Source organism: Mustela nivalis (assembly GCF_964662115.1).
Source record: "Mustela nivalis genome assembly, chromosome: 5".
NCBI lineage: Eukaryota > Metazoa > Chordata > Mammalia > Carnivora > Mustelidae > Mustela > Mustela nivalis.
The window spans coordinates 101,741,807-101,754,203 of NC_139024.1; the positions used below are offsets into that span (position 1 = coordinate 101,741,807).

At 42.9% G+C, this 12,397-nt stretch overlaps 1 protein-coding gene across 7 annotated transcripts in view; it reads right to left on the reverse strand.

Moving 5' to 3' along the window:
* DST (dystonin) overlaps positions 1-12,397 on the reverse strand; it is a 469,472-nt gene that overhangs the window by 402,359 nt on the left and 54,716 nt on the right. For all 7 annotated transcript variants that reach the window (XM_082731256.1, XM_082731255.1, XM_082731253.1 and 4 more), the window contains exon 3: positions 12,154-12,354. In XM_082731256.1, coding sequence (XP_082587382.1) covers positions 12,154-12,354 — 201 coding nt within the window. The remainder of the gene's footprint in view (positions 1-12,153; positions 12,355-12,397) is intronic.

Here is a 12,397-nt window from a genome sequence, read left to right on the forward strand (position 1 = left end):
TGTCCTGCTTCCCTTATTCTCTTCCTGAGAGCTCTCCTTCAAAAAATCACTTTCACAAGAATGTCCCTTCCTCAGGCTCTGCTTGAAAACCCTACCAATGACACAGCATTAGTTTATTTCCATAAGAAATGATATAAGGATACTGTAATATGGGCATTACTATTGGATTGGTCATTATTCCTAGACCTGTTTAGTGGACAGAACAAGGAAATATTTCTTTCAGTGAAAATATTCATGGGGCACCTGGGTGGCTCAGTGGGTTAAGCTTCTGCCTTCGGCCCAGGTCATGGTCTTGGGATCCTGGGATCAAATCCCGTATCAGGCTCTCTGCTCAGTGTGGAGCCTGCTTTCCCTTCTCTCTCTGCCTGCCTCTCTGCCTATTGTGATCTCTCTCTGTGTGTCAAATAAATAAATAAAATCTTAAAAAAAAAAAAAAGAAAGAAAGAAAGAAAACATTCTTTATGAGTTACAACTGATATCCCCTTTTTTAAGATTTTATTTATTTATTTAACAGAGAGTGAAACAATGAGAGAGGGAACACAAGCAGGGGGAGTCATGCCCACACTGTGCCCACAAGGACATGTCCTCCCGTTAACAATTAAGTCCTTTTCTTGGCATTTGCTACTTGTAAGTACCTCTTATTTACCTTGTGCCTCTCATACTTCATAATAGTTTCATTTAAAATAAGCTAAATAGGGGCACCTGGGTCGCTCAGTAGGTTAAGCGTCCAACTCTTGGTTTCCGCTCAAGTCGTAATCTCAGGGTCCTGAGATAGAGTCCTGCATCGGGCTCCATGATCTGAGGGGGAGTCTGCTGGAGAGTCTCTCTTACTCTCCTTCTCCCTTTGCCCCTTCCCCCTCCTCTCTCTCAAACAAATAAATAAATCTTTAAAAAAATAAATAAAATAAGATAAGCTCAATGCATATCTCCTCTAATGTTTTTATGATTGGAGCCCTTATTCCATTCACCTTTATTGTTGTTCTTCTGTAAGAGTTGTTTCAACTCAATTTCTTTTTAATTGTGGTAAAATACGGAAAACACAAAATGTATTATCTTAACCCTTTCTTAGCGGACAGTTTAGTAGTTGTAAGTACCTTCACACTGTTGTATGACCATCACCATCATCTACCTCCAAAACTCTTTTCATCTTGCAAAACTAAATCTCTGTTCTGATTTAACAACTCCCCATTCTCTCTTCCCACCAGCCCCTAGCAACCACCATTCTACTTTCTGTCACTATGATTGTGCTACTCTAGGTATTTTGTAGAAGTATAATCATGCGGGATGGATTCTTTTTTTTTTTTTAAGACTTTATTTATTTATTTGATACAGAGAGAGAGAGAGATCACAAGTAGGCAGAGAGGCAGGCAGTGAGAGAGGAGGAAGCAAGCTCCCCGCCGAGCAGAGAGCCGGAAGCGGGACTCGATCCCAGGACCCTGAGACCATGGCCTGAGCTGAAGGCAGCGGCTTAACCCACTGAGCCACCCAGGCGCCCGGGATGGATTCTTTATTTGTGACTGGCTTTTTTCACTTAGTATGATGCCCAAAAGCTTCATCTATATTGTAACATGTGTCAGAATTTCCTTCCTTTTGAAGGCTGAGTGATATTCCATTGTACGGTTCACCCTTGAACAACACAGCAGTTAGGAGCACTGTCCTCCCATGCAGTCGACATCCATGCATAACCCTGACTCCCCAAAAACTCAACTGCTAATAGCCTACTGTTGACTGGAAGTCTTACTAATAAGAAACAATTGATTAGCATATATTTTGTATGTTATATCTATTATATGTTGTATTCTTACAATAATACCTAATTTTTCTTAATTTTTTTCAGTATTTCTAAGCTACAAATTTGTCCACAAATTTTTTCAAATCATTGCAAATCTCCAAAAAAATGTTCCACTATATTTATAGAAAAAAAATCCACATATAAGTGGACCTGTGCAGTTCAAGCCCATGTTGTTCAAGGGTCAACTGTATGTATATATCAAATTTTGTTTATTTTTTCATCTGTCAATGAATACTTGGGTTGCTTCTACCTTTTGACTAGTATAAATAATGCTACCATGAACACAGGAGTACACATATCTCTTTGAGACCCTGCTTTAATTCTTTTGGCTATATATTCAAAAGTAGGATTGCCGGATCCTATGGTAATTCTATTTTAAACTTTTTGAAGAACTGCCATACTATTTTCCTCAGAAGCTGCACCATTCTACATTCTCAGTAACAATGCACAATAATATTTCAACCTAATTTTAACACCAGATTAAATCAGGTATCTAATCTTCCTTTATCATAGTGATGCTGAGCTGCACATAGTGGGAATCGATGCTAGTAAGTCAGTGATGTTTCCCAGCATCAGAGTCAATTACTTATTTGACCATTTGATCAGTGAGCAGGATGTGTGCAGGCTGTGGCATAAGCCAGGTGGTCTTAGACCAAAGCAGACTCGCCAATACACTGGTACCCTAGGGCGTCCAGTATAGACAATGCACACTGAGGAAGCTCATGAAGGTATACAACTAATACTCCCTGGGAATGAATCAGGTTGGGAAGATGAATAATTCCTACCGTCTACTGGAATCTATATTCTTGTCCCTGAAATTTCTCACTGAATTCCCCAAATGTTATCTGAGTTTGAGCTCATCCAAGAGATTACAGGGATAAGGGATGTCTGTCTCAATCTAGACCGATGACCTGGGGTCGGTCTCTTGCTCCCTGTGAGACACAGCTTTGTCAGATTGGGGTAACAATGTATGCCCTACCCAGTGCACAAGTTGGTTGTGCAGATTCAATGAGATAATGAATACAAACATACTTTTAAAAAATAGGAAGTATTATTTAACTACAAAATGCCACCGCAAAGCAATACTGTTCCTGAAATACTACTGTCATTTCCAGAACTGACCTCTCCTCTCCAGAGACACAAACTAAGCTCCCTTTGGATATGTTCAATTTCCAGAGTTTGATTTTCTTGAACCATACTCATCACCTGACAATCAGGGGGCAGTGGGAAAAGGGAGGAACTACTGAAAGAAATCAGATCCTTACACTCACCAGGAGGTGGTTTGGAGAGTGCAACGAAGGTGATATGTAGAAAAGTTGAGAAATAGATCTAGGAGAAAAGGTCCAGAGAGATGGAACCATGAGCCCATAAAACAACTTATTTTTTTCTTTTATTTATTTTCAGCATAACAGTATTCATTATTTTTGCACCACACCCAGTGGTCCATGCAATCCGTGCCCTCTCTAATACCCACCACCTGATCCCCCAACCTCCCACCCCCCGCCACTTCAAACCCTCAGATTGTTTTTCAGAGTCCATAGTCTCTCATGGTTCACCTCCCCTTCCAATTTCCCCCAACTGCCTTCTCCTCTCTAACTCCCCATGACCTCCATGCTATTTGTTATGCTCCACAAATAAGTGAAAACAACTTTTTTATTCCAAGTTCAATTAACTTGCTACTTTGGAGCTACCTAACAATGGGTGATCTTATCACTCAAAGGCCTGGAGCAAAGGAGAATCTTGCTTTAGGAGGACCTCTGAATCAGATAAGCTCTAAGATCCCCTCAAACTTGATCATTTTCATTTCTCAAGGACTGAAAGGAACACAGCAGCAGGTGGGCGAAGCTAGACCCTCTTCACAGAGGATACAACAGAGAAGGGTCTTCTATTGTAACCCATGGTATTGAGGACAAAGATCAAGGAGTCACCTCAGACAAAGACGGCTGTTAAATGCCAAACAGATTTCCAAAGGAAGCTACCAGTGTGTCCTACTTTAAAATAAAGGAATTTATACCCACCCACATTTCCCTCACCATTTAAAGACCACTGTTGAAAGGGCTTTCTTTTCAGTCCTTTGATCCAAGGTTGTTCATGAAAACTTTGGAGGGATAAATGGCTATCTAACAGAGTCTCTCTAAGGCTTGAGTTTTCTTCAAGCTTCCTTTGCTTGGAGCTGAGAGAATTAAAAGTTTTTAAGACAATAGGTAACCTGGAGTACAAGAAAGACTTAAAAGGAATGGCAACAGGTCTTGCTGTATTCGAAATGCTGACACAGGAAGTTAGAAAGATGGGCTTCTTTTTCTCCAAGCAAAGGGCAAGAATCCTTTCACCAAATTAATCTTGGTTCCATGAACTGTTTGCAAAATTAAATTCTGCCTGTATTAGCACTACTCTTTTAACGCAGTCCACCTACCTTGCGTGCTGTGCACCAATATTCTTATTCCTAATGTTCGCAAATTTATAGTAAGCGAAATCTTTTGTAAGATTATGTGAGGGAGGCATAGCAATGCATAGCAGACTCGGTAAGTTGCAGGGGTATAATTCAATAAATCCTTCTGAGGCAGTTAGTAAAAGAAATCTGACTTTATTAATTCAGTTCACTCTCTAGAATTCCAAAGAGAAAAAGAAAACAAACATTTCCTTTAGAAGCTTTGTATTTGCTGATTAATTAAGCCAGAGTAAGGCTGTACAGTCAAGCCTTCAACAGAAAGGGAAGTGTCCTAAGGTTATGCAAATAAAGCTGCCTGGTCCTACATATTTCAAAAGGAAAGGGAACACCATTTAATAATCTAAGCAGGAAAGGAACAGAGACACATCCTAGTATATTTTCAATGAGATCAAGGGTGTATAGTTAGCTTTTCCACACGGCAGCAAGTTTCCAACTACAAAGATGACCTGAAATCCTGCTAATACTAATTAAAAAAAAAAAAAAAAAAGAAAGAAAACTATGCAATGTTCCAAAATATCCTGCAGCCTTACAATGAGCCAAGTTGCAATCCGAAAAGCAGATAATTATGGACATTGGGGAGGGTGTGTGCTATGGTGAGTGCTGTGAAGTGTGTAAACCTGGCGATTCACAGACCTGTACCCCTGGGGCTAATAATACATGATATGTTAATTTAAAAATTTAAAAAATTTTTAAAAAGAAAAGCAGATATATTCCCCAAGACTGGAAACCAAAATTGAGCAGCATAAGACAAAGAAGGGTGAGGTCAAGGAATCGGTGTAGTAGGAGAAGGAGCAGGAAAGAGTAAGGAGTGGGTTTGGGAAATCCTTTTCTGCTACTTTCTGTAGTTTCTACCTGAGTTTGCCTTTTCTTGGTCTAAGATGAATACCCTTAAATGAAATTTAAGGGCCCTAAACCCATCTCTCAAGGCATCTGTATTTCGTGTGTGTGTGTGTGTGTGTTTATGTAGGGTTTATTTTTCTCTGTCACTGACAACACCACATGCATTCAGATGTGTGCACTTTTTATTCTCATATCCCTACCCCTGGCAACCACCAAATCTGTTCTCTCCATCTGTATTTCTAAGGGAAGAGTTGGAATTATAAGGGAGCTTTATTTTTTTCTTTCCAACCTCCCAGTATTGGAGGACCCCAAGGCTCGGTCCTCAAGTCTCCTCTCTATTAACATTCGCTTCCTGAATCATTCCTTTCAGTCTCATGAACTTGGTAACATTTCTGTACTAATGACCACCAATCCAGGCTCATGTTCTCCAAGAAACTGAGATATTAGGATATCTAACAGATAGTTCTTTCTTTAAAAAAAAAAAAAAGATTTATTTATTTATGTGTGTGAGAGAGAAAGAGAGCGCATATGCATGTCTGCTTGCACAGATGAAAGGGACAGGCGTAAGAATCTTCATGCAGACTCCACCTCCCATACCCGGAGTAGGAGCCTGATGCAGGGCTTACTCTCATGACCCAGGAGATCATGACCCATGACTTCACCCACCTAAGACAAAACCAAGAGTCAGATGCTTCACAGACAAGCCACTCAGGCACCCCTCTAACAGATAATTCTAATGTAACATATCCAAATTGGAAATTTGATTTCCATCCTCAACCCAGATCTGCTTCTTCCTCAGCGTTCGCCATTTCAGAAAGCAGGACTACCAATTATCTGTGCTAAACCAGGGGCCAACTCCTGAGTCAAAATTATCAGGCTCAGTAATCCAATTAATAGGGGTGGTGGCTTCAGGGGCTAAAGTTTTGCCTGCAGGGGGAGCGAGCTACAGCTTGGGCTGTGACCTGGGAGCACCAGTAATTTTTAATCAGATATTCTTGCACGTCCATGAGAAAGTCTCGGGAATTCTAAGTCACAAGGGAAGGTAGGGTATAAAAAACTGGGATCAGTGAAATGTAACAGGAATGGACTCAGCATGCCTGATTATTTGCAAGTGCTCTAAAATTTTAATTTCCCCTCATCCCACTCCCGACACAAACATAAATACCTGCTGGGGCTTAGTGTTGGTATACAGGTTAACAGGTTGGTTAACAGGTTCATGTGGGAGGGCAAGAGATAGAAAGGCTCTTACCACTCCCTACCACGAAGAGAGGGTCAGTAAAATGCATGGCAAAAATGAGGTTTGAAGCTTATCTAAGGTTTTCTTTTTTTTTTCCCTTTTTTTTTAAGATTTTATTTATTTATTTGACAGACCAGAGATCACAAGTAGGCAGAGAGGCAGGCAGAGAGACAGAGAGGAAGAAGCAGGCTCCCCGCTGAGCAGAAAGCCCGATGTGGGTCTCTATCCCAGGACCTGGGATCATGACCTGAACTGAAGGCAGAGGCTTTAACCCACTGAGCCACCCAGGCACCCCTTACCTATGGTTTTCAATACCATTTCTACCATCTATGCAAGCAGGAAAACTTGAGACTCAACATGATTAAAATGCATTAGGAGAGTTCATTAAGATAAACATCTAGCACTAAAAATATGATCATGTGAACTTCTCCATTCTCAAACTGCTCCAGTCAAGGTGCTTGGATTTAAATCTTAGTGCTGTTATCTACCAGCTGCATGACAAGCTTCCCCTTCCAGAAAGTAAGCACCTACCCCAGAGAAGCACTGGGGAGATGAAATGAGAAAAAACAGGGAAACACCGGAGAACAATGCCCACATGTTGCCCACATGGTAAGCAGGCAGTAAACGTGAGAGATCTTGTTTATTATGTGTATTGTGATGATGAGAAGGTTTAAAAACTCTAGGATTCTGGTACTCACCCAAAAAAGGCTTTGTACTGTCAAAATACTAAAGAACAAATGGAGATCGGGAACTAAGTATCTTTTCTGCTCCAAGGTGGTGGAAAATTCCTTAAGTGTTCCAGTGACATGTCATAACAAAAGTCCCAAGGCAAATTTACTAAGAGAAAAATCAGGATTATTTTTTTTAGCTAACTCAGCTTCAGAAACATTCCAAAGGAGTGAAATAAAATGCACATACATTATTAATTAAGTTTATATTAGTGATCTCTATTATGAATGCATCTAGGCACATTTGAGGATAAATTATGGATTGAGAAAAAGTACACAGGTTAGAGCAGCCCAAGATCCTGAGGTATAATGCCTTCCATGTGGCCCATGGCCTGCTTCATCAAGAGGCCAGTCCTACGGAAAGCTCACTGAAACAGTGCTTTCACAGCTTCTGACCCCTGTCCTTCATGGCTACATCCTAGTTCATTCTTTCTCAGTCTCAGGCCTGTTTATTATTCAGATTGAGATGTGAAATGTCTGGACAGGTGCCTGGGTCGCTCAGTCGGTTAAGCCTCTGACTGCTGACTTCAGCTGTGGTCATGATCTCAGGGTCATGGGATCAAGCCCTGTATCCAACTCTGTGCTCAGTGCCGAGTCTGCTTGTCCCTCTCCTCTCTCTCTCTTTCTCTCGCAAATAAATGAATAAAATCTTCAAAAAAAAAAAAAATGTCTGGAGCGCTTCATATAAAGTCATTCAAATAATCCTGAATCACCATAGCTGATTTAGTTTTATTGCATCTCCAAGACACCATCAGAGTTGACCTCATGGCAACCTGTGGTAACACTGATTTTCTCCAAAGGTATATGTCAGGAAAGGCACAGGCTTCAGGTGTGTGTCTTCTGGACTTGGTGAGGCACTACCGACAGCACCTAACCAATTACAGAAGAGGAAGGCACAAGGCCTGGACTCAAGTCCACATATGGCATAAACACAGGAATGTATCAGCAGAGGCCATAAGATTCCAGGAGGCTGAAAGGGAATCATGTGAGATAAGGTACCAATAGCTTCCTCACCTACTCTGACAATTTCCAGTCTCCCAACAACCCTAACAGATGCAGACAGATGGAGGAGGTGAGCTTTACCTGCCCCAAAGAACACTCTCCAGATTTTTTGCCCTAAGCAACAGAGTAGCCTCCCCTGCCAATTCCTGCCTCTACTCTCTCCCTTCTAATTCCTTCTCAAGAAGTCAGAGCAAAGGTCATCTTTGATTCCTCAGAAGCAGTGATCACGAGACGACAGCACGTCTTAGGGTCAAGTTCCAGCCCTAATTACCTCCCACCCACATTCCTGCCCTAGTTATTACCCGACCGCTGTCCTGCTCCTCCCTGACTCGTCCTGCTCACGTTTAAGCTTCCTAAAATTGTGCTTTGATCATGCTCTTCTAGAACTCCACGATGCACAGACAATGAAGTTCAAACACAGGGGTTGCCCAGAATGTATTTTGGTCCCAATCTCTTTTTCCAGCTCCTGTACTTCTCTCTCATGGAAATCCCCACATCCAATCAAGTGATTCTCAGTACTTCTGTTTATTCTACTTGTCATACCTAACTTCTGCTGCCTATTGCATTCCTGCCAGCCTTTTATTTTATTTTTTTAAGATTTTAAAAATTATCCACTTGAGACAAAGAGAGACAGAGCATGAGCAGGGGGAAAGGCAGAGGGAGAAGCAGACACCCCGCTGAGCAGGGAGCACAGCGCCCAACGCAGGGCTCTATCCCAGGACCCTGATATCATGACCTAAGCAGATAGAAGATGCTTAACTGACTAAGCCACCCAGATGCCACATTCTGGCCAGAATTTTAAAGACCAACCCAAACCCATCTTTTCTGTGAAGGAGTTACCCCCCCCCCATCCACCCTATGGGGATTCAGGGAGGGAGGTGCAGGGAGAAAGGGTAACCCTCTCTGTTCTCTAAATCCCTATAGTGCAGAAGCTATATGTCATCTGTAAATATCATTCATTCTTTTACTCAATAAAATACATTCAGATGTCATGGGCCAGGAGCTACCAGTTGATAGAGCCCCCAAATAAGTCAAGGTACAGGAAGGAAAGGAAAGGAAGAGAAGGAATTACCACTTATTGTTGGTTCTAAGCAGATGACTGTCCCATCTATTTCCATGTCAGCTTAATTCACCCTGCCAGCTCCACAGCTAGCTACTGTTATTGTCACTCTTCAGTAAGAAATTGGAGTCTCAGAGAGTTACACCATCTGGCAAAGATGACCTGGTATGTTCTCTTTTATTTTCTACTGTCCCTATCCTCTCTCATACTCTCTGCCCACCTCTCCCTTGCTCTGTCCTTGGGAGGCTGATCTCTGTAAGGTGCACCTCCCAAGGCCCTGCCCAAGCCCAGCAGGAGCTAAGAGAGCACTCCCCTCACTTTCTTCCTGCCTCTGCAGGTTCTGGCTGTGGCCGCACTCCTCAATCACAATTCCTATGAAAGTTTCTTTCATGGCCCCAGTAGTTCTCACCAGGATCCAGTAAGACCAGCGTCGTCTGCTGCCTGTTCAGGCCAGGAGTGGGTAGGTGGGTAAGCTCCACCTAAAGGTTAGCGAAGCATCTTAGCCCTGTCCACACCTCTGTAAATAGTCCTTTCATTAAACTCTCCTCAGTTAAACTCTCTTAGCATGCCACCTGTTTCTTGCCAGACCCACAGAGCCAAACTTGAACCCATGCCCATTTTCTTACAGAGCCTGATTTTTTTCACTTGGATAACTGCTATATAGGAGATCTGTACAAAGTACTGAAGATCAAACCAAAAAAGGTATCTCACTATGATAGGACAGACCAGACAAGACTTTTCTGAACAAGTTGCTGATCATGAGTCACTCTTAAGAAGTCAGTTGTAATTCACCAGGCAGACAAAGAGAGAAGTTAGGCTGGGGCACCTGGGTAGCTCAGTGGATTAAGCCTCTGCCTTCAGCTCAGGTCATGGTCTCAGGGTCCTGGGATCAAGCTCTGCATCTGGCTTTCTGCTCAGCAGGGAACCTGCTTCCCCTGCCCCCTGCCTGCCTCTCTGCCCACTTGTGATCTCTGCCTGTCGAATATAAAAATCTTAAAAAAAAAAAAAAAAAAAGGAGAGAGAAGCTAGGCATTCAAAGACAAACTGGATACCAATTTCAAAGTCAAACAGGAATACATCTTATTACCCAACGTGCTCACATACAGTGCTCACAAGAGAGTAATGGTGGTTGATGGTTTCTAAAGTGTGATGATAACCACTTATCCAACCTGAACCCCGTGGAGATTAGAAGCAGCAAAGAGTTAGCTAACTTCTGAGCGAGAAAACCAACGTGCCTATTCACCCTACCCTCAGCGGATCCCCACCCCAGAAGGTAAAGCCAACTCTTCAGCATAACATACAATCCCTTGGTGATCTAGCCCTGCCTGACCCAGCTAGCCTCATCTACCAGCACCACCTCCAGTTCTTGCTGAGTACGCCAGACCTTCCACATCTCTGTGCTCTTGTACATGATCCTCTCATCAGAGATCCCTACCTCCACTTTCCACCTGATATACTCATCTTTCAGGACTCATCCTTGGCGTCTGCTGTTCCTTCACAGTGCTTCTCCGGCACCTTGTTCAGAACTGTATAATAACATTTTCAGAACACAGACATGCATCTCATGTACTTCTTTGCATGTCGGTCCATGAACTCAGCTGTCCGAGAGGCCATGTACTACAGGAAGGTAGCAGAATGGACAGCCAAGAAGCTAGAAGCAAGCTGCCTAGATCCAAACCCTAGAGTGTCCTCTAACAGCTAGGTAAACCTAGGACTGCTATTTATACTCTCTGAGCCACTGTTTCATCATTCAAAAAATGGGAATAATACCATTTACCTCATAGGGTTATTAAGGGGGTCCTGTTATACAGCGAGCTCTTAAGAATCATCAGTTATGAATATGCATCTGTGTATCCCTTATTTCCTATATAAAAAAGCTTATTATGTTTGTTGAATGAATAACTTTTCCTACCACTTCATAGTAGATACCACATAGATACCAAATTCTACATAGCTTGTTTCCTTAAATCGTGAAAAGAAGACTCTGATCTTGAAATATGAGTTTATTTTACAATTGGTCAAAAACATGTAGGACCTTTCCTGTAAGGGAATTTAGCTTCTTGCCATTGTCTCTGGCCAGTGCACCAAGTTAGACGTTCTCTTGGCCTCCTAGCAATCTCCACTGTGCCTGGGACACAGTTACTTCCACAGAAGGGCAGTTCTGTTATAATAATTTACAAAAACCTATTATCAATCCAAATAATGATGGTTCCCCTAGGTTAGCATGAGAAATGCTCCCCACAACAGAGCAATGAACCACAGGAAAACCTCATTTTAATGCTAAATCAATGTAACATTATTGCAGTTACGAAATGCTTTTGAGAATGTTTTACAGTGGCATTTTCTAAGCCCCAAATCCTTAACCATCACAACCTTGCATAAGAAGTCCATGGGGGAGGACCCGAACCGAGAAAAAATATCAGAGCACGTAGAACAATGTGGTCAGGCGGTGGAGACCGGTGAGCTCAACTTTCCCAGGTAAGCAGCACTGCAGCCCACAGCAACACCTAGCACTTGGGCAGAAAAGGACAACACTGATTGCTGCCCTGGTCCAGAACAAAGGCCACAGCCAAGAAGGCTAGCACCCTTGTCACCCTGGCGGGCTATAGACCACAGCACTGGCCTTGGCGGTCCGAGAGCCACATCCCAGCAGGGCTCAGCTACTGGCCCAGACCCCAGCCTTACCCTTCCCTCCTCTGCTTCTCTTCTGTCTTGTTCACCCTCTTGACCAACTCCGATCTCACCATTCTGGCCCCTCGGCTTGTGGACTCTGCAGCCCCTGCTCTAATCCTCGACCCTGCCTCTAATGGGGCTCAGAATTCACCCGTTTTTAAATCACCCCGTCTGCAGCGACCAGCTCTAGCCTCTTGGACAACTCTGGCCCGGCACTTTCTATGGAATCACACTCCTTCCTGGGATGTGTATGGGTTCAGGGCACTGGCCAAGGATAAGGACAGAACAACCTGACGATCTCATCTGACAATTTTCTAAAACGAAATGAACTACACCATGGATTTAACATTCTTATAAAAGTTCTCTACTCACAGGCCTTCTGGTTGAGGCACCTTGGACGGAGTGATAGAATTCTGGCTGGACTCGGCTGTTTTTCTTGATTCTTCGTTTCCTCACAGAAATCTCTTGCTCACTCTGGTGGTGAACCTCCACCACAGGCTTGGCTTCTTCCAGGCGAGCAGCTGCAGCCGCTGCAGCCCGTCTTCTGAGATGCCGAGGGCTCGCTCTGAATCCCTGTAGTGGAAAACAAACCCACACAAATCCAGATTTGTATTGA